Source organism: Sphaeramia orbicularis, chromosome 14 (genome assembly GCF_902148855.1).
Source record: "Sphaeramia orbicularis chromosome 14, fSphaOr1.1, whole genome shotgun sequence".
NCBI lineage: Eukaryota > Metazoa > Chordata > Actinopteri > Kurtiformes > Apogonidae > Sphaeramia > Sphaeramia orbicularis.
In genome coordinates, this window is record NC_043970.1 from 5149620 (window position 1) to 5176849 (window position 27230).

General features: G+C 36.9%; 1 protein-coding gene across 23 annotated transcripts in view; it reads left to right on the forward strand.

The window, feature by feature from the left end:
* ncam1a (neural cell adhesion molecule 1a) overlaps positions 1 to 27230 on the forward strand; it is a 444821-nt gene that overhangs the window by 300982 nt on the left and 116609 nt on the right. For all 23 annotated transcript variants that reach the window (XM_030154150.1, XM_030154151.1, XM_030154154.1 and 20 more), the window contains exons 2-5: positions 19003 to 19077; positions 20045 to 20254; positions 22322 to 22465; positions 26458 to 26595. In XM_030154150.1, the coding sequence (XP_030010010.1) occupies positions 19003 to 19077; positions 20045 to 20254; positions 22322 to 22465; positions 26458 to 26595 (567 nt within the window). The remainder of the gene's footprint in view (positions 1 to 19002; positions 19078 to 20044; positions 20255 to 22321; positions 22466 to 26457; positions 26596 to 27230) is intronic.

Sequence of the window (27230 nt, forward strand, 5' to 3'; positions counted from 1 at the left end):
TCTTCTTCTTTTTTCTGTAAGTAGTTGTGGGATATATCAGGAGCTGTGATGGGTGAGATATGTTGGTGTTAAAAAGACAATGTGGAGAAGCAGAGAAGCTTCCTGGAGTCTGAGTGTTAAGGGGCTGAACAGGAGAGTCCAACAGCTCATGTGGATCTGTGACGTCCACTGAGACTGTACTGTGTGTGATCTCAGGAAATGGGTACATAGGCCGCACTTGTCAAAACTGACAAAGCTTTGAGATTAGAGGAGAGCTTTTACAGAGGGAAGGACCTGGTTTGTGGTTGACACATTTTCTATTTTTACATCAGGTCTTTTCAAATCAATTTTGAATATACATTTACAAGGTGTGTTCATTATGTCAAAGATAAGTAACGGTCTGACAGGTTCATTTAATGTTAGGGTTCCTTTCACCCACTCTGCAAATCAGGCGCCAGTGGCTGATGTGGTTTGGGGTTCATAAACAATTCAATCTTTGGCGAGATTTAAGGAAAAAAAGCAGGGTTTGGTTTAATATAAACCCTATCTCTAACCAAGTCTAATTTGTTGGCTCAAATCTTATGGAAGATGTGGTATGAATGGCACTGTCTGGAGGCAAAGTCCTGGAGTTTATATTCTTGCCACTTAAAAGCAAAAGCAGTAGTAAAAAGAAATGCATGTACCATTATGTTCCTTATTTGCAGCTTAGTTACATGTGAAGGTCACTCCTATCCAAGACTGAGTGAACGTTCCTTGAATTTCAAGAACATCAGGACAGAGATGCAGACTTTGAAATAACGTACAAATTTGAAAATATGAACATGAGACTGTTCAAAGCGAAACGATACTGATGATGTATCTATTTACACTTCTTTCTAATCTAAGTCACAGATCACCCACCCCTTTCTGACACAAAATAGCAAGTTGCCGACAGAGATGAGATGTAAAATTCTCAATTCTAAAATTATACTCAAACCCATTAATGATAATTTTTCAGCCTCAGAACAGATAATAAAGTTAACAAATTTCTAGGGATGGATACTGAACTCCAATACCAAACAGACGTTACTGGTTTTCCCAACAGTTCTTGACGAAGAAAAATAGAAAAAAGATAAAGAAAAATAGGAAAGTTGTTTGGCTGGTATTTTCTTTCTGACTTCATTTCTGACAAAGACATTCATATGTGATGCATTTTTGCAGCCTAGCGCCCACATACAAACACCAGTTAATGATTTAAAGAGACCAGTGACCAGCTGATTCACTATGGGCTGGTTGGATCATACATTTAATGTGACATGATCAGAATATCATCTGGTCTGTCCTTCTCAGATTCAGAGCAGGAAGATTTAGATCTGGAAGAAAAGCACCACACTGTCCAAATACTGACAGTCCTGCATTCAGTTTGTGCTTACTAGGAATGAATAGAAGACTGTTTTCATCTGCAACGCATAATTCTGCTTACTGACTCTAATTTATTAGTGTCAGAGGAAAACTAGGAAACCAGTGGAATATAAGACGACTGGTAGGGAGAGATCACTCTTAGCACATTGTTGAAGACCTTGGTTGTCATGGCAACAGTGATAAAGACATAGTTATAGGTACTGAATCACCAAGGTTGAGAGGAACACAGTTTCGAAATTGAATGGACCAGTCAAATAATAACATACTCCATTGTAGGCACCATTTGTACACTCTGAGTCAGGCTATACGTTTTCACAGCCTGTGAGTCCCATGGATGTGGTTGTGTTAATAAGAGTCTAACAGCTGGCTATGACTGGCTCTTCCTGTTTTACTGTACTTTATGTGCAACCCCCCCCCCCTTGCATTAAGGTCCGTCATGTAACTTAATGAGCCACCCCCACCACCACCACCACCACCACCCCCAATTATTTTCCAGAAGACTTGTGATGCTGTGAGGGGGCGTTGGCTCACCTGGTCTAGAGGATGGCAAATTTTTGTAAAACAAAATAAAAATAAAAAAAAGGTTTCTCTGATGGATGAAACAGGGAGACAAAAATATGAGGAATTTACTCAGTCATCAATCTCCTGTTTTTCATGATGGATAATGAGGAAGTATCCACATGAGCATGCTTTACCTTTGTGTATAATATATAATTACTTAAAGTGGAGTCCATGAACAACTTCTCTTTGATTTTGAATTTTATGTGCTGTAATTCAGAATTCAATACTAGACATTTGTTTTGTTAGTGAATTCAGTTCAACACAATACACAAAACATTTCCGTTTAACTCTGCCAACTCCAGCACAGTGTAACAGATGTGCAATACACTCAAATCTATCCATGTTGAATACCTAATCTGCCTTGAGGATGTAAAGTGGAGTACTGCATATTTCTGCAACAAACAATACTGTCAACATCTCCTCTGAATAGCTGCCAGTGTCCTTATGGCTCAACTCAACAAAGCAGTTATTTAGGGTTTTCTGAGTCCGACCCTGAGTTACACATCATGGGTCTCTGCTTATGCTCTACTTTTTTGTAATTTATCCAGCTCTTGTCCCTTTCTACTAGCAAATAATGGCAATGAAATTGCCAATAAATGTTCATATTAAATGGAATTGCATCAATTTAAGATCAAAATTGTGCCATTATATTTGGAGAATTCATTTTTCCATTACCTTACCCTCAGTGCCTGAGGGGAATTAAGGGGATACCTGTCCACCCAATTTCCTCGAAGATGGAAAAAAATGAGACTTCTCTGAGAAAATTGGTTTCATGTGAATAGCACAGAGAGGATAACATTTGATGACTGGTGTGCTTGGACTCACATCCTTAGCCCTTTCCTATGGACTTTTTTCTCAGGCCACAGGGTCTAACCTGCAGAGGTGGCAAAAGTCCATGTTTTTTGTTTTTTGTTTTTTTCTTTTTTACTCCATTAAAAGTCCAGATAAAGAAGAGTACTTAAAGGTACTGGAGTACTCCAACTATCAAAAGAAGAATTTTTAAAAGCATTTCAAATGTTTGTTTGGATGCAAAGTGAACTGAACCTCAGTTTGTATTAATATAATTTAAAGATTATTAAACATTTGTATCCTCAGATCAAATGAAAACCATCTTCAATCCAATGTGCAAATAATTGTTCAGTAATTTATGATGCAGATTATACTCTTTTTTTTTTTATCAAATTCAATTTTTTGAAAACCAAAATATCAGTGTCTTATATTGCTTTCATCTTGTTCCATTTTTTACACTGTTTTTATCCTGCTGTGTTGTGTTTTACCCTGCTGTGCTTTGTTATATTGTTTTTGTCTTGTTACATTTTGTTATGTTGTTTCTCTCTTTCAAAAATATTTTTTGTTTTTATTACAATGTGTTCATCTTTTTACATTTTGTTACATTGTTTTAGTCTTAGATTTTGTTACATTTTTTTGTGTTGTTATTTTTTGTTACATTGTCTTCTTACATTTTGATAATTGTTTTTCTCTTGTTAAATTTTGTTATGTTGTTTTTGTTCTGCTACATTTTATTACATTGTTTTCATGTTGTTGCCATCTGCGATGCACAACTAGATGGACCCAGGAGTCATCTTTCTCAAATGTAATCTTTAACTCTCCTCATTCATTAAACCTAAATCACATTTCTGTATAGGTTCTCATTTTCCCAGGTCATCATTTTTTCTTGGTAGTTCTCGGTTCACCTGGACTGTTTAGCTCTTTTGAAGCTCTTTCAAAAGAGCTAAACCAGTCCCGTTGAACCAAGAAGAACTACCAAGATAAACCTAAATTAATGAGCCTGTTTTGAAGAAGTAAGCAGAATAAAGAACAAAAATAGGGTTAAAGTCTAGGATTTTAAAAAAGATGTCAGAAAAATAAATGCTCCAATAAAGTACAGATATCTAAATGTTCTACTTAGGTACAGCAATGAAGTGTTTGTATTCTTACACAAACACAAGAATCTGATCAAAATTCACAAATGGACAAATGTAAGGTTGCTGCCTAAGGTGCAGCTGGATGTGTATTTGTTGTACATCCTCATATGATGTTTGCATTCCGGTGTGGCCTTCCTCAGTGCTGTCTGGCTCTGCATAGTGTGTGTTCACTCCAACATGACTTGCATGTTAAGCACCAACAGCTGACTGTTGTAGCCTGGTTGTAATGGAGCCAGTCACCACCGGCTGCCAGGCTCCAATTAGGCATGCAAACCTCCTGATCCAAGACGGGAAGGAGATGCCTCGAACGCCACATTTCCTCTCCAGCACTCACTGCTACTTGTTTGCTCATTTCACAAATCCACACATTCAGAAAATAAAGTCAAACAAAAACAAGATCTATAATGTGTATACACAATTTGAGCTATTACATAATTTTGCAGTGGAATAAGTCTGCAGTAAAGGTAGTGAAAAGCCTGTTTACCGTAGAAGCCTGTAAAGTCCATAATCCTCTCATTGGAGAATGGCCAACAATCACATCTTCACTCAGGGCTTTTGGTCATTGTTACTTAAACCTCACAGGCGTATTTGCTTCAAAGTATGAATAGATTATCAGCAAATGAATACACCACCACTAATATTGCCTCTGAACTTACACCAAGAGAAGGTCTGAGTATGCTCTTTCATCTAAGTTCCCTTCCTAACTTTGTTAATTTAATAATTTAAATAATCTGTGTGCTCAGGAAGCTATCAGCTTGGCAAACATAAGGTGTGTGCATTGGCATGTGTGTGTAGTTAAGTAGTTAAGAAGAAGTTTAATTAATGCTTAGTTGTCTTTGAGACGTTACAGAAGACCCAGACTTCAGTTGTTTATTAAAGGGTGGTGCTGCTGTCATTTCAATTTCAACCACTTCCCATAGAGTTGACTGTATGTTTGGGCTTTGTTCACTGTTGATGAAGAAACTACATTCTTAAGTGAAAGCCGCTATTTAAATAGCCTTAAAAAAGCCTGAAATACCCAAACCCTGATAGTTAAATGGCCTTAAACAATTAGACCAAACAAATCAGGTAGTCATATGTCGAAGAGAAATACTTATAAATTAATTCCTTTTATTTCATCTTTGTATCCGTACCAGTGAATAAAGTGAGCATTAAAAGCTCACTAGACAAGGGCATAACTATGCCTTCATCAAGTGATGAAAGTGTTTTTAATGGGAAACATTAGTGCAGAAGTGAAGATCTGTACAACTTTCATCACCACCAACAATGGCTGAGTGCACCAGCCTCCTGCTAAAATCCATCTGTAAATGTAAATATGGTTTCAGTGATTCAAGAATCCATTCGACAATGGCGAATGGATGATCATTTTTACATCTTAAGTTGCCATCTTTTTGTGACTGTGTTAATATTTGGACAAGATGAAGCTAGGATAGAATGAAAGATGAAAGTCACCAGCTAATGTTATTGCTCATGTACTGAAATAATCAAGTAAATTCAGCCTCAAGATGAATGTCACAATATCCAGTTATGATTGTGAACAGCAATGTCACACTGATGTAATGGATAAACATACTAAATCGACAGCAGATAACAGACCATCCAATACCAAATTAATGCTAATGTTACCAAATGTAGCTCGGTTAAGGTAACGGGCTTGGTGTTCTAAGTAAGTGGTGCAGTTCAGCAGGTGAGTTCATGGATGACATCAACATCATTCACCTCATATTCAAAACAGTCATGCTCTTTATTAAACCTTAATTTAAAAAAAAAAAAAAATCCTATAATTATGGCATGAATGGGAAAATTTATGATAAAGACCAACCATTTTTTCATACTATGCCGCGAGCATTTTTTCCTTTTTTTTTGTGTTGTAAAGTAGGACATTTTAACGCAGGAGTTTAAGATAAATGACATGCTTGTAGAACCTGACATGAACATTCAAAGGAACGGCAGGTTTTGACATCATTTTATAGTCCTTGAGATTACTGCTTGATCTCTTGGTTGACATTGAAGAAAGGAAAGATTAAATGGATGTAATAGTTGTCTTGTAATACTTATTCCAAAATAATCTTCCAAAATACTCAGTTAGCATCATTTGTTTGAATGCATCCACTGTATGCATTTATTCTTACATCATCCCTGACAATTAAGAACATGCAATACACTAAAATAGACCCAAATGGAATCACTTTGTGAATAAAAATCAGCATTAGTATTACTTCAGATAGACCAGAAAGTCAAGTTCACCTCCCAGTACCAGTAAGTCACTGCTTTTCAACCCACATTGACCAAAACTCCACCTGTCCCAGCTGACATAATTAATGCCATGTTGCTGGCACTGATGCTGACCATTTTTGTTCCACATATGATTGTGAAAAGCACAAAGGTCCCACTAAACAGCCATGCCTTCAAGCCTAACTTATTGCAGAGGAAATAGATTTTCTTTTAATGAAAGTGGTCCTGAATGAACAGTATTTGTGCTCTAGAATACAACATTTAAAAGCCAGTGTTAAGCTCTGACTATTTCATACAGTGAAATTAGTGCTCAGTAAATAGAGATTGTTTTTGAAATATTCCCATCAGGAGTTGAGTTTGAGGGTTAGAACATACATCAACATCTTATAACAGTGGCATCTTACAGCCATCCCTGTTAATTTGTAATTATATTGATAAATTAAACATATAAAGGCTCTTAGTAAGATATGATGAAATGTGCTTAAAAGGATAAATAACAGCAATAAAGTCTGGTCTCATATGAGCTGTAAACAAAGGCCACTGTGTGGGAATGGAAGTGCCATTATTCTGTAATTACTGTGACATTACAGTATCTGCACAGAGCAGAGGGTGCTGGGATATTATCGTCCACGAGGATGCAGTGGAGGACCTCTCAATGTCTTCACATGCACTGCCCTAAAGTTGTCTCTGTGGATTGTTTTGAGGGATCAACCTGTCTGTTTCTTTATTGATTATCAGCCCAAAAGAACAGGGTGCACTAAGTTTGGGAGCAGAAACTGTCAGGGTTGGTTCTACAGCAGCACTGCCCTGAAATCGCTGCAGATATAAGGACATGTCACTGAAAGTCTGCAGGGAGACAGCAGCCGCTCAGAGCTTTATTTATACAAGCATTTGTCAGGTGCAGGCCTGCTGTACAGACAAAAATATTCTTAGTGGGCGAGACAAAGTATAATAGTTGAACCAAATAACCCCTATTTTCCTTTTGCTTCTGCAGTTTCACCAACAATGAGCTAAATATATGAACAAATTAGCCATGATGATATTCCAAATTGAAGGTACTAGCATGACCTTTTCTTCTGCTGAAGGATGGTCTTGTTGATTTCGTAAATCACTGCATGTCACACAATATACTTCTTACCAAAGTAAATTCAGAGCTGTTTTAAGATCAGGTAAGTATTATAAGCTGACTGTCCACTGTCCACCAGCAAATTAATTTTTTTTTAACTAATTAACTTTAATTATTCAAATAATTAAACTGCCATTTAAAGGGTTAACATCCTCATAATGACTGAATGTTTTGTAGTTTTTAGCAGAGCTGAAGCTGAGATTTATGGGGGAAAAAAAGAACAAAAAGCCAAGAAAAATATTGATGTAGAAGGATTTTATAGCAGTTTTTTTTTTTTTTTTTTTTCTTCGTATACATTTTTGGCCATGAAGGTGTCCAGAGGGTGCATGAACAAAGGATAAAAAACGTGGAAGAGGAAAAGACACTGGAATTAAAACATGTAACTAAAAGAAAGGTTCTTGCCAAAGTTCATCCCACAAGGTGCAACACAGCCAAAATGATCACCAAATGAAAAAAACAGTTGAGAAAAACGTTCAAAAATGCCCAAGGAGGGACTGAGGGTTAATGATTCCAGTCACTGAGGTGCAGTCAATGGAGCCAAACCCTCTGGAGGCTGTTCAGGGTCCAGCCTCTTTATATAATCCAGACCAATACCCAGTGACAGTGGTTTCACTGGACCTATGCTAAAAGGAAAACAAAGTAATGACAGGCTGTCTGAAGGCAAAAAAGTCGCATTTTGACTGTCATGGTGTCCATGTGACAAGAGAGACGTTTTGTGAGATAAGACCAGGACTGAGCACACCAGATTTTTTTTTTTTTTTTTTTAATTCATTAACTTATTTTACACATACATAACATTAATCGAAGACATAATAAAACAGTAAAGGTGCAGGGAGAGGCAGAAAGCCTAAAATGTCTTGTTTTAAAATGGCAGTAGCGGTCAATTCATGAAGGGGATTGAAAAGATCAGTGAGCCTGTTTACATGCACACCAATACTCCCATCATTATCTGATTTATGGACTTATCAGAGTATTCAAGTGATCATGTAAACAGTATAATCTGATATGCTTTATCTATTATCTATCTATTTAAATATTATCAATCAGTTATCAATGCTTTAGCTAAAAATTATCTGCTTACTCCCAGTTATCAGATTTTTTAAATGAGAAATCGGATTAACACACCTGGATATCTCCTCAATACTCCAATATCTTCCTGCATGTATACAGGTTAAGCTGATGTATTTTGTTCTTTTACATCTACGCATGTGTAAACACAATTAAAATAGTAGAAAACAGAAGTTACATAGTCAAACATGAGTGGAAGACAACAGGAAGTTTGAGTCCATCATCAGTTTGTGTGTCTTTACTTTGAAAGAGATCCGAGAATTAAGTGGATCGTCTAAACCACAGTTTTCGATTATTTCATTTTTTAAGTGCCTGTAAACCTGTCAGATCTGATTATTACAATTATCTGATTACTCTCACTTATCAGATTTTTATGGCCATATAAACAGATTCAGTGTTCATGTAGCTCTTCTAGATATGTGACTGTATTTAGAGTTTAAAAACGCAGTGCTGGCCCAGTGACATTTTTGACATGACATTCAACAGTCCATTCAATCGTTCAGCTGTGAGGACATGTTGCCACTTCTGCGCTGATCTGGTCACTAATGTTATTTAGGATTGAATTACTGTTCGGGAAAGTTGCTCTTGAAAAAACACTAAAAATGCAGGGCAAGACATGATGATGTGAGTGTCACACAGAGAGCTACAGCTGCTGGCAGACAAATTTACCAGCACATATCGTGTGTACAAACCATGTATATAATTACATACTTACCTGTAGTGTTGCTCATTAGAGGGCCATATGGAAAATTATGCACGGGCCAATAAAGTCTGAGCATTACTGCAGCTGCAACAGATCTAAAAAGTCAAGTGCATTTGGTGTAAACTTTATCAAGATTCAATATGTAGCATTCATACAAAGTTTGTGTTGGACCCAGATTTGTGCTGGAATATAGTTGTGAACTAACTGCATTCCAAAGTTCCATTCCAAACAACTGTCTCACAGTCTCTACATCTAACAGCTTGCACTGACAATTGAAAAGTTGAGCCAGTTTTTGCACAAAAGTCCTTCTGCTCTCTCTGGAGTTCTTCCTTGCCACTCCTCTGCTCCTCCTCAGCAGCAGCAGCAGCAGCAGCAGCAGTCTGTAAAACCTGAACAAACAGCCTGTCCCCAACTATGTGTGAATACATACAGTCTGACATTGCGCAATATTGGACTTCTACTTCCTATGGAAATATGTTTATAGCCTGCAGATCTTTATTGCTTAGTACTATTATTATTTGTTTGTGTTGTTGATTTTTTGTAATATCTTTATTCTGCATATTTTCTTGCACTTCATCCTGTTACTGCCTTGACCAGTCAATTTCCCTGTTCTAGGATGTGTAGGATGGGAAGTGTCATCTAATCTAATCTAAAGGGTTAGGGTTTCCTCATTTTTTTCTGATTTGTTCTAATAACCTTTGAATTTACTCTGAGGTTTTATGAACATCTACATGATCAGTGAATTAAATATAGGAAAATACAGGATTTGCACTGAAAAATGGAAAATGCAGAGGATACTATTTGGAAAAATGGTGATAAATCACTGAAGAAATCATAAATACTGAGAAAATTTCATTTGGGCACTGCTACAAAAATAGCACTGGGTCTTTTTGGGTTAAATAACATTAGAGGCTCTGAAAAATAGTGAAACATAGTGATAGCACTAATAACGATTTACAGATTGTTCTTTTCACCACAGTACCTTAGACGACTGTGGAGATGAAGATCTGAGTAATAGTAGAGGTGTGGGCTGGTGAAGGAGCAGAGACTGGGACAGTGTGAGCTGAGGAGTTGAAGTAAAGAAGCACTGTGGAGAGTCGACCGAGAGGTTTATGAGTCTTTAGAGAGGACTGGAAGTGAGCGACAGGCTTAGTGGATAGATATTAGATTGGTGTCAGGAGTGAGTACGTCAGGGCACAGATAGCTTCATCCTATTCATCTGAGCTCTCTGCTCTTTCTGTCTGTGCTTCCTGTTAATCCACCCCAGCCTCCACCTAAAGCTCTCCCCCCTCCTCAGTTAAAAGTTTACCTTTGTTCAGAATTCTCCACTTTAATGAGAACTTCTTGTGTAACTTTCTTCACCCTCTCTTCATGTTCTGTTCAGATGCTTTAGAATTTTTTGTACGTCTAAGGTTGGTTCTGCCTTCTTTTTATGTAACTGTAATAATCACACATCACCAAATAGTGTGCAATATGTGTTTGCAGAATCTGGTTTCGACCAACTCGATATGTAAAGCATCATGAGATAACTTTTGTTATGATTTGGCGCTATATAAATACAATTTGATTTGATTTGCAGAAAAACCCTTGTCATTAAGAACAGCCAGTGGCCATTAAGTACAAGTCCAGTTTGATTGCAGATCTACAGCATGATTTGTTCAGAACATGCAAAAACACAGCTGTTACCAGTATTTAGAGGCTAGAATATGAATGACTAAAATATCTGCAATAACTTTGCCTTATACATATACATACAGTATATGCCATAGAAAAATACTTTTTTTTGTATTCATCAAATATATTTTTTGTGTCTCGTTAGCTAATATTAGCTCATGAACTACTGCAGTTAACATTAGCTAACAAGTTAATCTGTTCAGTCAGATGGGAAAAGACACAAAATCAAAGAAGATAGTTGAAAAGCTGGAAATATTATGGTTAATATGAGACACTAGTAGAGAGACCTATTCCTCCTGTCTCTGTAATGGTTTTACTGAACAACCAACCTTTGCTCATGTCTACTTTTAAATGGAATGTGTCTTAAATATATTTTGCTGTATTCAAGTAATAGTTGATATTTTATTTTTTAAATTTCATTTATTTTCAATTCTGAAAAATCTTTCTCAGGGACAAGAGTCACAAATTAGCATTTGCTGCTCACTATGCTTACATACTTTTCTCAGTTTATCTAGATCCCTATCACATAAACCACAAATGAATAAATAAGTCAAATGTAATCTTCTACCTCATAATGCTGTATATAGCCCCTTTTCCACCAGATTCCCAGGAACTTTTATTTACTTCTTATTTACCTGGGTTAAAGAATTCCTGGTAATCTGTGTGCTTTGTGTTTCCACCTCAAAGTTCCTGAAAATGTATTCAAATGATTGTTGCCGACTCGTTGCTTGTAGGAAAGCAAAAACCAAGTTTGCAACCACACACTGGCTGTAGTTGGTGAATGCTGCATGTTCCACCAATCAGCGTTCCTCAGCACGCAGCCCCACCCCCAACAATTCAGGTGAATCTGAAAAGTCCCCCCCCCCCCCCCTTCCAGGAACATTTTTCAGGGAAGATCTGGGGTTGAGGGAAAGTTTTTTTCGGTGGAAGTGTGCTAAGGTTTTTCAGAAGTCCTCCGGTGGAAAAGGGGCTTTTTTAAAAATTTTTACAGGAACAATAAAAAAGTGTAGACTGATGAGAACATTTTGGATCATCTGATTATTAATGAAATCAAAGACATCTTCATAACAGCACTTAGAATAATCCTGCAAATTGCTGTAAATTACTACTAGCTGTATTTTGACATATGTGGAGCAATCTTAATCTTCAGTACAGATCAGGTAGTGACTGTTTAGCTCAGGTGGAGTTTATTTGGTCATTTCTGAGCAGATTCAGTTGTTAAGTTAACAGTAGGTAGTGTCACTGCTGTAGAGTAACAGACTACATTCAATGGAACTTCGAAATACAAACGAACATCTCACTTACTTTCTTCTCCATTGTCTTCTCAGTTGTTGATCAGTATGAAACTGTGGAAATGACACGATTTTGTTGAGTCCGTTAACATTGTTCCACATCACACACTCTCACAATGAGGACAAAAGTGACCAATAATTTTTTTCATTTTTCTTTTCCACATTTAACATGTCAACGCCAAATCTCCTTTTCATCATTCAATAACAGCCATTTTGCCAGTTAGACCTTTCATTTTTTCTTTTTATTTCAGAACAGGCTTCAGGCTTTAACAGCCTAATTTGGACTTTCATAATGCCATCCTCTTAAGGAGCACCTTTTTAAAATCACTTCCTCTCTTTGATTTGAAAAGAAACTTTGACTTCTTTTTTGACAAAGAAATTTTGCTCCGTGTGAAAAGAGAATGACTGCTTTTCTTGCCACAAATCCTTTCCTGCATAGTCTCATTAAAGGACAGATCAGACTGCTTGTGTAATCTACAATTGAAGACCCTGGTGGTGAAAGTACTGAAGTCCCAAAAAAAGTTTGTCAAAAATATTTATCGGGTGGACTTAGCTAAACAAATACAGAGTGTTTATATGCTCTACTTGAATTGTCCAAAATGTGACTTCAGTACTTTCAGCACCAGGGTCTTCAATTCTCTGTTCTGTTCCTACTATTTTCTTGATAGTTGAACTGTGTTTTTGTTTTACTATTTCAGCCTGCTTAGCTTTCATTCATTCTTTTTTTTTTTTTTTTTTTTTTTTTTTATGAATTGATGTTTATTTAAAGATAAATCCTGTCTGTATATTTTTTCCTGATAACGTTTCATCCATTAAACTTAAGTATTTTCTCATTATATATTTACCTCATATGTGCACATGCTTATGAACTCATTTGACTGCACTAATTGTCAAACTTATGGCTTGTAATGTTTTTCCATAGATATGCGCTAGTTTCTGTGCTCTCAGTAGAGGTATGGAGTTCTGCTTGACACATGAGCTTCAACAACCACTTCATCCTGGAGACACTGCACAAGTGGCCATTTAGAGACGAACACTGAGAAAGTGGCTGTGGGAATAGCTATCTCTCCCACACTGTCTGAACTCCATTTTGTTGTCTTAAGCGTTTGCAGATATGATCAGTTGATTTCTGGCCAGTCTTCTTAATCTTAGGAGGCATAGCTGGGGTTTGCAGCGTGGTATCTGTGATCTTACTGGTGAGCGAAGGAAATGGATATATTGTTTTCTTTGTATCTACCTCCAGCCTGTGATAGCAAACACACTGTGGGTAGTGGGTTTCCATGCCTCTCGATCCTGCATATGAGGCCGTATCCGAGCCAGGTCAATCACTGGACACTTCTTTACTCAACTAAAAGCCTATCAGTACTTTTTAGGGTTTTCCTCACAGTGACTTTTTGTGGCATGGCTTTTCTGGCTCTTTTCGACATAGTTCATTCATTCATTTTCCAAACCACTATGACCTTGAGGGTCATGGGGGCAGGAGCCTATCCCATCTACCAATGGGAAAAGACGGGGTTCACCCTGGACATGGCACCCGTTCATCACAGGGTGACATATACACACGAACAACCATTAACTCTGATATCACTCCTCTACAATTTTTTAGAAATGATTTGCTTCAGACATTAAATGTGCTAAATGTTACGTATTTTAATAAGATTAATTGGAAAATAAATGACAAAAGTGCCGGTTTGGTGATGTTTTCAAGGTATATGATTAAGTGTTATTACACATATATATTGGTTTATGTACATTTATATAATAGTTTTAGAAATCTTCCACTAAATAGAACCTGTAAAGTGAATGTATTCTAATGTGCAGACAGTGTTTTGAAGTAGATTTTGTAGCTCTGAGACAAATATTCCTTTGAGTCAAACCTATTCTCTCCTTAATTCTTGAGTTTCACATTTTGACCCAAGACTGTATCTTGGAAAGTTCAGCCAACCAGTATTTTTGACTTGATTTTTCTTTATCAGTGACTCTCATGTGGTAAAATCTCATTACTTTTATTCTGGAAGCATTTTCCTTGTAGACCAGTGTATTCACACCGATGGATGATGGTTTTAACCAGTTAACTTGTTTAAGGTCTTTGGGTACTGGAGGACCCGGAGAGAACTTATGTTGTTTGTTTACCCACTAAAAGGTAGAGTTGACAATGTGTGACAGGTGTCACCATTTTTATGTCCCGGTGCATTGTGCTTAAAAAAAATATTAAAATAAAATGTATTAAGGTCAAGTTTATTTCTACCACACATTTGAAACAACCCCAGGCTGCCCAAAGGGCTGTACAAAGATAGAAGTAAAAATACAAGATATGGTAAACTAGTCAAAAACAAGAAGATATACTAAAACTGTTAGAATACAGATACAAAAGAATAGGATAAATAAGATAAGAACATCTAAAACACAATAGATAACAGTAGATAAAACACTCACATAGTTGTATTAAAAGCCAGAGCAAATAGGTATGTCTTGAAAAGAAATTTCAAGTAACAGTTAACACTTTCTTTAGCTATTTGAAGTTCTTTTTTTTTTAATCAGAATTTTTTTTAGGTTTCTGTAAATCATTAACATGATCCACACTCATTCATGTCTTTTTAAAATGCAATAGAAGATTCAACTTCCATTTCGGAGGCAGAATTGGAATGATGAAATGATTCCCAACCCTGTTATTATCTGATGTATAAAGGCTGTGTCAAAACCTGAGGCTTCATCCACATTCATACATTTTCATTTTAAAAACAACCTTTTAAAATGCATATGTTCTTCATCCACACAAGCATTTGGTGAAAAAACCTCCAAACTAACATCCCTGACATACAAATCCAATGACAACAGAAGTGGATAACTTCCCTGGACATGGGAATCAATACAAATTCCTTGAATAACAGATTCCCTGTTGTGAATGTAGTCGGTAGGAAATAAGACAAAAACAGAAGACTAGAATTTTTCTGCACAACAGCATCCAACAGAGAAAACAAGTACAGTCACCTGGCAGGAACTCAGGGATGAAGAAGTAGTCATTGAATAGTTCCAAGCAGGTAGTGAATGTGGGTGGGTGTGAATGTTTCTGACTGGGTTTCCACAGTAAAACAGGGTCGACACCTACTCCACAACCACCCCAACTGCCTCATACTGATGTTTTTGACTTTACATCATTTGGTCCATGTTATTAAATTCCAATGCCTGACAACCATTGATGCCAACTTAGCACTTTTGTTGCTAGATTTATCAACTTGCCTACTCTAGAAGCTTTTTTCTCTTTTAATAAAAGCACCTAGCAACAAATGTCTTTTAAAATTTGTTTGGAAACTTTTAGCAAATAAATGACACCAAATAATTTCTGTCACAGTCAGAAAAACCCACTGTCTATCTGGCAGACAGTGTCTGCCTACATGTAAAAGTCAGTGTTTCCAACTTATCCACTTTGTTGGTATATTTAGTGGTTTTTCAGACCCTCTAGAGACTGGTGACGAATCTATCAACTTTTTTTCTGGTGTTATTGGAGACTTTTGGAGACTCTGATGTGAAAGCGTGTATCATTCTTTGTCTAAAACAAATCATCGCAATGAATATAAATCTCTCCCATTGACATTGACAGTTTTCTCTATTGCCTCTTTTTGGTTAATTTAGATTGTTAATGTAGACTGAAAATTAAAAAATGGTCTGGTTAAAAATGTTCATGTTTTACCGTGACTTGTTGTAGACTCCAAAGTGGAGCATAAGATTAAAAAACAAACCAAACTTAAGAAAATGAAGTTAAAAATGAAACAAACAAATAGATAACTAACCTAAGTAACTCCTCCAGAGTGTCTCTTTGGGTCACTTTAGCCCGGATAAAGAAGGTTGGAATTAGGACATTAAAAAAAAAAAAAAAATTGACAGAGTATAGTTCATTTCACAATCAATCACAAGTGTTTGCTCCTGGAGGATTCTGTAAACTTGATTTGATTCTGATTTGAATTGATAAAGCACTTTGTGACTCTGTGAAAAATGCTCTGTAAATAAAATATACTTACTTACTTACTATTTGTAGTTCTAAACATGTTTAGGGTGTTTTTATCCTCACTTTTTGTCTCTCAACAATGTCATTCTTCTGTCCTACATTGTTCATTAAAATGCATATTTCCAATTGTGCAAATTTTGTGGTGATGTTATTTAGCAACTTCTAATGACTTATAGGACAGACAATGGACATTTTCCTTATAGAGGAATTTGGAAACATTGCTAATGACAAACTATATGGTATTGGGTTGTTGAAATGCGCTTTTGACATTGTCTTAAAAGTCCTTGTTTTCGGGGGGTTAAAATGCCAGGGAAGTGTGAATGACATCAAAACTATCGTGGACATGTGAACCCCTGAGCACATCCAGCGCAGTTTGTCGTATGGCGCTGTGTCGGCCCATCAGTTTGGGCTTGGTAATGGCTTCTCACAGGAAGGAACATGTAGGCAACAACGGCAGAAGGAAGGTCACTGCTGCTGTCGTTGCCTTGTCTTTCTCTGAAAATGTAATGTCACAAAACGGCGATGATACCTGTCTCATGTCAGATGGCAGTCCCTCCCAAACCTATTCCTGTCCCCCTCCAGGTGGGAAGTGGGATGGGGTTTGCTCATTCGTTTGTGTGAAGTGGTGACATGCTGATGGCTCGGCAGGATTTCAATCCAGTGATGTTTTGCTGCTTCACAGCCTGTGCCTCACTCCCATGTTACACACCAGTAATAACACAGGTCTAAAAGTAGATCAGGTGTCACACAAAACAAATCCCATCTCCTGTCATGAAGCCCAAGAAAAACAGTCATGTATTTAAGTGCTTTTCAATGAACATGCATGAGTTTTGATTGGAACAGCAGGTGTTTCTTTGCGCACACTTTGTAAATCTCATCTGTGTCGTTGTAGCTTCAGCTGACGTTGAGATGAGGTGAATTAGAGTCTCAGGAAAAGCATATTTTTTTGATTTACAGTATTATGCTTCATCACCTGCCAAGAGAATCAGTGATGGGGGAAGCGACTCAGTCAGGTGACTTCATAAACACTCAGTGACAAAATAAAGCTAATGTTGGTGAATGGACCTGAGATGGCTCCTTACTGTGGAAGATATTCCAAACACTGGTTTGTTGAAAACACAGAACATTTGATTTCTCAATTGTTGTTGAAAGTCAGTCAATTCCTGTTCAATTTTGTTTTTCTGTTCTGGGTCACAGGCACAGCATTATCAACAGCTCACACCTTGGAAGTGTTCAGCAATAAAGTCTGCTTTTTATGCATGCATCACAAATCTCTGAGGCTCTGCCATCTCTGGTTTTGTTTCTTCTGGCGCTGCAGAGGCAACTCTATCAGCAGGGGCAGCTGACATGAGTTTATTCAGCATCCAGTGTAAAATGGATTCAGTGTGGGGGGCCAACAAGGGAAGGGTTCAGTTAACAAAACAAAATGTTAATGAGAGCAATGATTATTTCATGTTGTTATGAAGGAAAAGATTTGTCCAATAACTGATTTACCATTTGAGTTATTTATGGAATAAAAAATGTCAAACATTTAGAGCCCCAACTTGTCCAATGTTGGGACTGACTCTTTGTCTCCACTGTATTTTTTAGTTATGCTGTGTTCCAGGCAGGTTTTTGAGCCCGTAAGTCATGACTTCAAGCCACAACTCATGACTTTGTAGCGACCCATGCAAGTCATGCCAAACTGCCTGAGAACAAAGAATTGTGGTAGCTAGATGTAAACTGACCAGCATGGCGGACCGTACGATGCTTATGCTCATTTACAATTATTTCTATCACCAGAGCAGCTTGTTCTTTGCTTATTTGAGGGAAAAAGAGGAGGCACATAAGACAAGAGCAGCTGTAATACCTTTTATGTTACATTATTTGTATATTTGGATACATATTCGGTATTGATATATTCTTGCACTCAATGGACCAAAAACTAGCTAACGCTAGAGTAGCTGCTGATTATCCTTAACATTTGTGGATAAATGGCGTTAGAGCAATACCTTGTTTTGATAAACAATTTGCATAAACACCGCATCCATGGGGGCCGCTATTGTTGTTTCACAGGCTTTTTGACGTCAAACCACCGAACTGGGAGTGCATTGATCTAATACGAGTTTACGGGTGGGAAGTCACAGGTTTGACTGTCATTCTAGTGCATTTTCACTGGTAGAAGGTTGGAAAAACAGGGGTTACGGGATTCCTGGAACGCACCATTAATCATACAAAATAATGGTGAATTGTATTGGTCAGTTTTAATGGCTTTATAAAACATAAAATGTACCTGAAATAGTTATGGTCCTTTGAGATGAAATGTTGACATTTTCTACCCCTGGGCTCTCCTATTGCATATAAAAGTCAAAATAAGTCCTTAGATGTCATTAAGTTGGCAAAAATTGTCCAACAGGTGCTTTGACTTTCTTATTTTTGCCTTTCCTCTTAACATTTTTCCCTTGTTTTTAGGCATAAACATAACAGTTATGGTATTGATATTTTTTCTTTTTCTTCTCATTGTTGAATTTTTTTCTTGTTAACAAGTGAGGGATGGAAGGAGTAGCATCTGAGTATTTCATTGAAAAATCACAATACTGGCAAAACAGCATATTTTAATTGCAAAGTGCCCATTAGATTTAATGTAGTTTTAACTCAGAGCCCAAAAATAAATGTTAAGTATCTTGACTATCGTCTTCAGATGGCCTGAGGGGAGATAGAGTCAGTTGACTCTTGGACATTAAAGTGAAATCCAGCTGACATTAGATCTGTAGGTACAAGGCCAACAGTGTATTTGAAATAAATGAGTACACTACAGGATGGCCAATTCACCGGGTCCTAGTAGAAATATGACCATCTGCTTAGCTCACTGCAGACAGATGTTTCACTTCAGCGAGCATAAAAATATCATCCCAGAGTTTCATTTATTGAAGGCTAAGCCTGATATAGTCTTGTACGTCTGAGAAGGAAAAGCTATTTGATTTTGAGCCTTGTCTTATTGTGCTTTGCCCCCGTTTCACAATCCAGACTAATGTGAACTTTGTTCTCCACAGCTGCCATCCAGGTGCAAATTGTACCAATGAGAGGAGAGATGAGCATAGGAGAGTCCAAATTCTTCGTATGCGAAGGTAAGAGTATTCTGAAAAACGTGATAGACAGACAGGTAGACAGATAGATAGATAGAGCACATCAGCAAGTCTAAGATCCTTTGGCACATGACTGTTAGAGTCTCCACCCCAGCATAAAGTTACTATTTAAAATCGAGCTGTAGTTCTCAATTATTTTTGGAATCAATTAATCTATCGATAATTAGATTTGGTTTGATTAAACAATTATTTAAAAAAAAAAAAGAAGTAATTAAAAATGTGAAAAAGACGTCTGAAAATTTAAAGAGCTGTTCCTTTATTCTAGCTGAAAACAACCTAAAGAATAAAGGTAAAATGATGTATAAAACATATCTATATAGAAATAACAACAGTATAAAAGTATATATAAAAATATCTATAGATATAAACAACAACAAAGTCCAGTGACATCTAAAAACAATACGTGCTCTGTGTCTTCAACACCTTTGGATCCAACGTACTAACATCTTAAGATGGAACTAACATACAACTGTGTGTTGATCCTGGTGTCATGTGCGTCACAATAAGCGTCCATGTGAAACACAACAGTGGAACCAGGTTTTAGCAGCAGCAAAATTAAACAAACAAAGCTTTGATTCAGGAAAAGTGTAATCAAACTTTTTTTTAATCGGTTCAAGTAAATTAATCAATCAATTAATCACTTCAGCTCTAGTATGAAATTCATCATTAACATCATTAACTTCATTAACAGTAGCTCAAAGTCACTCTTTAGGAACAATGGATGAAGAATTAGCTTTAGTACCTGGATTTGCCTTTTTAGAAAATAAAAGTAAAAAAAAAAAAAAAAAAACTTCTTCCTCTAGGAACGGATGACAAGTACAATAACTAAATCTTAGCTAGACGACCGTAAAACAAAACTACCATTTTTTTTTTTCATCAACAAAGTAATATTTAATATTTCAGAAAAGAATCATATTTATTCATATCATCTTCACATTCTGTTTTTCAGTTGTGGGAGATGTTAAAGACATTGACTGGTACGACCCCCTTGGAGAGAAGATCCTTCCAAACAGACAAGACATCTCAGTAAACCGCTACGAAGAAGGCTCGACATTCCTTACCATTTACCACGCCAGGGTGTCTGACGCCGGCATCTACAGGTGTGTGGCCAGGAACGGCAATGAAGAGGCTGAAGCCACCGTCCAAGTCGAAATTTACCGTAAGTTTTGCACATTTTTTTCAGCCAGTGCTGTGAGTGCTGGTTTAGAAGCGCTCTCAGAAAGGCTTTGTCTGCAGCAAATCAAGTAACATCGAATGCATTTGGTTCATATTAGGTTCAAAAGACAGGATATGGGACGGGGCAACATTTGGAGAAAAGAACTTTATGAAAAAAATGTAGATATTCTCTTAGTTTACAGATACAAGAGGCAGAACTCCATGTAAAAAACTGCAGAAAAGAGGATTCACCCCCATCCTTTTGAAGTTGTCTGTTCTCTGACTGAACAAAACAAACATTATTCCTAATACTTACCGTACTCTTAAAAAACCTCCCATCACACGGTAGAGGGTTTTCTGCAGTCTGTAAACACAGACAAGAGGACGTGCACAAGGGTTTCCTTGAAAAACAGTCGGCTGAGTTATGAACTTCTTGCCCAATTATACAAAAAACATTGTCAACTGAAATTTTATAATCATGAATTTATTAGGTAACTTCTTTTGTTCTCATGTCTGCAAATCTAAGAGAATACTATTTACCGTAACTTTTCAACCTCTGTTATCGAGTTCTTTCTCACAAACTTTTACCTGTATAATCTCAAGTAATTATTAAGAAAGAAAGGAAGTTATGGTTTGAAAATTAAATAGAATTCCACATATTGACCTGTAAAAGTGTGTGTTTTTTCCCATAAATGTATCACTTCAATTTTTTACCCTCGGCCACACTGGCCGCAGGGTATTGTCATCAGTTGGTCGTCTGTCTGTCCATCCGTCTATCCAAAAACTTTGGCTTGCAGTGATAAGTCAGTCCACTAGGGGCAGGCCTCTACAGAGTTGGCTGGAGTTGGCCATATACACTCTGTGGATATCTGCACGTACTCGCGTATTTGGACCGGACTCAGTGTGGACCTAAATCGGACGTGACAGTTCACAACATGGTTGAGAAAAACAGAGGGATGAATGGAAATGCTTCTGTGAACCATCATTTTGAATCATTTGGAAAAACAATCACTGGAGTCTCCACTTCCTGTTCAGCTTCAGTGACAGTGGAAACGATAGAGCAGAGGAATGGGTGAGAGAAATGGAACTAAACAAGAATAACTTTGACCAATATTTAGATCAAGCCTGTGAAAATGGCCCTAATGTTAAGGTGAATGTTAATAATACAATGTCAGAGTGCGGCTCGGCTCTGGGTGTAGGCGACAGAGGCGGCTGCCTAGGGCGCCATCTGCTGGAGGAGGCGCCATATTACAGCCAAAAAAAAAAAACAATAAAATAAAATAAATACATAGATAAATTAGAATATATGTATAATAAACTTTAAACGTGCCCTTTACACATCCTTGACATGTTTTCTCTTAAATAAATCATAATCAATCCTCAATATGACAAATCTTTATTGCACTTATCCCACTTTGTGGATTCTGTCATTCACATGTATTTCTTATTCACTATTAAAAGGCATGACACCGACTCACATCATCTGTTAAACATGCTAAGTATCTAAACAGTTTAAATTATTTCTCACTGTATATTTATTTCTCTTGGTTCATTTACATTAATTCTTTAGCACTGTATGTACTGTTTTAGATCGATCTTGGATTCCTTTATACATCTATTGCACAAACAAATTCCAGTACTAATTCACAGTCTCAACCATTTCACATACTGCAAATCAACATATCAGTGACAGTCAATATTCTGAAGATTTTCATAAGTCAGGCTGAGGGTTTTCAAGTGCAAGCACGTTATGTTTTTTTTTCAAGTGGTCATCTTTAATCTCAGAATTTATGATATTTTTTTTGTTTTATTATGTTCACCTTCAGAGAAAATACATTTTTTGTCACAAATTTTCAACTAAAATGATCTCAGAAATTATATGTCATATGTCTTGACCTTGACTTCCTTCTCACACATTCTGATCATATAAAAGTAAAACAACAAACTTCCACTAGTGACACCATGTGCAGTTGTCTGATCTTCCTGAAGAACCATAAGATTCAGTTTTATTTTGAAATTTTAGACATTTCTGGTCACATGTGAATGATTTGCTCCCATTTGTTCCCTGCAGAAAGGATCACGTTCGTGAGTGCCCCCAGCCCACAGGAGTTTAACGAAGGTGACAACGCCAACATAGTCTGTGAGGTGGAGAGCTTACCACCGGCAGATATCCAGTGGAAAGTTAAGGGCAACAGGATCCGACCTGATAAAGATGGTGAGGCAGATCAAATCAAACAGTCTGTGCTTGTGCTTCTTCTTCCTCACCTTTTTATGTCACATCCTACCCAATGCCCCCCACCCCCACCCTACCCCACCCCTGTGTTGTCTGTCAATATATACTTTCCAATCATTTCACATGACTCTCTCTTATCTTTGTCTCCCCCTGCCCATAAACTAGGAAATTAAAACAAACAAAACAAAGTGGCATTTAAAAATGACATGCAAAAGAAAATGAGCATAAAAATATATTTAAAAAAAACTAGAAAAGCCTTGGCGGAGGTCTAGAAAAGACAGTGCAGACCTCTGCCAAGGCAGATCAGTGGGCCCCCGTGGCCCCCCCATACCACCCCCAATCACCACCAAAATTTAATCATTTGTTCCTTGTGCTAGTATCAGCATTTCCTGAAACTTTCATCCAAATCCATCCATAACTTTTTGAGTTATCTTGCACACAGAGAGACAGACAAACAAACCAACACCGGCAAAAACATAACCTCCTTGGTGGAGGTAAATATGTACTGCAATTACTAAGAGAAAAATGTAAATTTACATAATGTGCAATATCTGGGTAATTGTGCGAGCTGTCAGAAGTAAATGGTATATAACATGTGCAAAACTGCCTGAGATAAATAAGATGTAAAATGTGCAAGACTGCAAACTGTAAACAGTCAGAATGGCTGTTGTTGTCGACTCCTGTCAGATGTTAAGGAGTCTGATGTGGAGGAAAAGAAAGAGTCCCTAATGCACTGCAATGTTTCTACAAAAGCTTAAACAGACTTCTTTTTTCAGTTTTAGAGTGAATTGTGACTAGTTTAAGGGGCACTAATGTCAGTTATTATGTTAAAATCAGAAAACCCAGAATGGACAAAAGCAACACTAGCTGTAATGTGGGTTCGTTTTGTCTTTTTAAGGGGAGTTGGTGTTGAGGGGCATTTATTTGGCTGCAACCTGCAACCGCACCGCTAGGTTTTACTAAATATTTACACACTCAACCTTTCATTATACATTACAGACATCTTGGAATAGTCTTACATAGAATAACTTTAAATTATTTTGTGAGTTAAAGATCTATAAAATTGTTCTGTTTAATTAAACAACCTAGTCACTACATACAGACCAAGATTTTAACTCTGAAGCTGTTTGACAAGTTAAAAGAGCTTTTGCAATTTTATGCAAATTGCTTGAAACAAAATTCCAGCTGGAGTCACATGATTTCGTTTGGTTTGACCTCCTAGGACACAGAGACCATAAATGGTGCACCAGATGTATTCATTTACAAATTTACAGATAATCTTTGTGTGGTAACTGAAATTGCAGTCAGACAATAGCCCCTTTATGGGATAAGTCTTGACAGCGCTGGTGCAGAGTTCAGTTGAAACTCCAGTCTGTTGGGTTTGAGATAGAGATGTGGGGGGAGGCTGCCTTTGGTTTTTACACTTGGACCAGTCCTATTTTAACCTCAGAGTAACCCCTCCCTCAGTGACCGCTGGAGAGCCTGGAGTCACCACACTGTTGTGTTAAACCCATCTTTATTCTTGGACTCTGGTCCAAGAATGTGTTTTTCACTGGAAAAACCACTAATTGCAACCGACACTGAAAACTCTAAAGTGCTTATGTAATTTTCCTCAGACCAGCAGTTTAGCAAACCATATGCTGCAGAGTCGCAGCACAGCTTTTCTGTAGTCGTATGTGTCACTTTAACAAGGGAGAAGAGCAGCTCAATTAGCTGTTGAGAGTTTGATCTTCAGATACTTTTTATTTCAACTTTCAGTCATGATTTGGAAAGAAAGCAGTTCCATATGATCTACAGACTTACTAACCTCATTTATTGTCCAGTGAAAACAGGACTTGTAGCTTGATTTAAAATTATTTTATGAAAGACAGGTATAATCTAAGATTTTGTAGACTTACTGACCTGCTACATTTTCATTATTTTCACTTGATCACCTGTCCATCATATCTGTTTTTACCAACGTTAACTTTACTTATGGCACTTTTATTACAATTAAATGACATAATAATAATAATAATAATAATAATAATAATGATAATAATAATAATAATAATAATAATAATAATAATAATAATAATAATAATAATTATTATTATTATTATTATTATTATTTAAAAATCATAATATGTGAATACATATAAATAAGCATAATGTGATTAATGCTTTCATGCTACTTACTTCATCTGTAATCTGGGGATGTAAACAACTCCCATGATCCCAAGTTACTTCATAACATCATCAAACTGTCTTTTATTATTTTTTTAATTAAACACCTCAGTGGCAGAATCACATACTGCATGTTACCCCTAAAGTAGAAGGATTTTTAGAAGATTGCAGTACACAAAGTACACTTTCGACTGTATATATGTAATCATAAAACAAAGACCAGAATTATGGATAGAAGGGATGGAAGTGGTTTTACTGTAAAATTCTTTAAAAGTGACCAGTTATTACAGCACTACAGTGGAAGTGCTTCTGTGAGGAAATCATGTTCTCAGTCCCACCTTGTTCCATACTGTCATCTGGTCATGTCCCCTTTGCGCCTGTTTTCATCTCTCAGGGTGCCCATATATCTTGTTTTGGGATAATTATTGAAGTACAAGGTACTGGATGGAAGTCAGTGTAAATGATGTCAGAAACTAATGACCAAGGCCAGGAGGCATATTTAAGTAGCACTTACCCAGGAGTTGGTTCTCGTGATTATTGCAGAACCATTGTTGCCTATCCCACAGTATAGGGCAGTAGTGTGCATCCGACTTCATTTGCAAAATCTGATTTTCCAGTCAAGGAAAGAAACACTTGAATTTCATATATCAGTGGTGGCCTCTTGGCTTTTTCTTTGTCTTTCTGTCTGAAATATTCAGTGCAAACCTCTCTTTGAACCATTGATGCTAACTTAGAATGTTTGTTGTTAGATTTCTCAACTTGACTACTCTAGCAACTTGATTTTTCAAAAAGCAGCTAGTAAGAAATTAAGATAGTTTTAAAATTTGTTTGGAAACTTTTAGCAACTCATGATAAGTGACTCAAATGCTAAAAACACACATTTTCCCTCTAAATGACATGAAATGGTTTTCTCTTTCTCTGATTTTCTATTTACTGATTTTTCAGACCCCTCTAGAGACTCTTTATCAAAAAAGTGACAAGTGACAATTCTATCTACTTTTTCTGGTGTTATTGGAGACTCTGATGTGAAAACATGTATCATTCTTTGTCTAAAACAAATCACTGAACCGAATACAAATCATTCCCATTGATATTGACAGTTTTGTCTATTGTCTCTTTTTGGTCCATTTAGATACCTAATGTAGACTGGCAATTAAAAATGTTATGGTAAAAATGTTTGTGTTTTACTGTGACTTGTAGGCTTGTAAGTGGACCATAAGCCCATAAGTAAACCAAACAAACTAAAGTAAATGAAGCTAAAAACTAAATAAACAAACAAAAAAATAAACCTAACTAACCAAAGTAACTCCTCCAGAGTGTCTCTTTTTAGCCGGTCCCCAAGCCCAGATAAAGGAGGAAGGTTGGAATTGGGACATTTAAATAAAAACAAGAATATACTCTATTGACACTGATGTGTGTATGTGTGTGTGTGTGTGTGTGTGTGTGTGTGTGTGTGTGTGTGCGTGTGTGTGTGTGTGTGTAAACTATATTGCATTTGTAGTTCTGAACATATTTAGGGTGTTTTCATGTTATTCCTTTCGCCTACATTGTTAATTACAATTACATGTAACTTTACAGTTATTCAAATCATTAGGCAATGATGTCATTTAGCAATTTCTAATGACTTTTAGGACAGGTATTAGATACTTTCACACTGATTTGAACTTGTGAGAAGCAGATTTACTTCATTGAAGCTGTGTTGATTTAACATGTGAAATGACTGTTGACTGCATCATTAATCTCTTTCTTCTGATCTTGCTCACTGTACATCTTATGTTTACTGTCCTTCTTTGCCTTTGCTCTTTTAGTGCGATTCGAGTACATGCCAAAGGGCCACCTGCTGATCCACGGCATCAAGAAATCAGATGAGGGCATGTACAACTGTGAGGCTCGTGTCCCGATAAGGGGAGAAATTGACCTCAGGATGATCAAGGTCGTTGTTAACGGTAAGTACTGCATCTCTGTCGCCTTCTGCTTCCAGCCTGAGTCGACCTGCTGCTCTCAGTGGAGCTGTTACCAAACATAAAACACCATGAACGTCTGCTGTAGAGTCCATACACTCCGACCCGTCTGACCATCTGCCAACTGTCCAACGCTTCAGCCAACCAAATATTGGACAGATTGCCTCAGAATTAAAATAGGCTGAATAACGATGGATGAAGATTCCAGAAAATTCTGACAAGATGAAACTGTATAATTTTATGAAAGTTGGACTGGCTTATCTGTTGCCAAGTCATCTGCATAATATTACAATTGTCAAAATCTATCAGTACAGACTTATTTGATCCACAATTCCATCAGGAAGCAGTTTTCTTTGCAAATTTTTGACTCTGTTAGATGTTAAGATAATTTTGCTCCAACAGGAATGCAACCACCTCTAAAAATCAATATGTGACCGTACATACAAAGACAGTATTTAGTGGACATGGCAAATACTTAATAACCTTAATAACATTTAGCAAGAAAAAATGACATGGCTATCACTAAACATGACTGGTGATGAGAAGAGAGAAGTTAATTTGTTTGTAGGTTTTTGGCAATCTGGCTCATAAAATGTACTATGCCCAAATATACAGTGCAT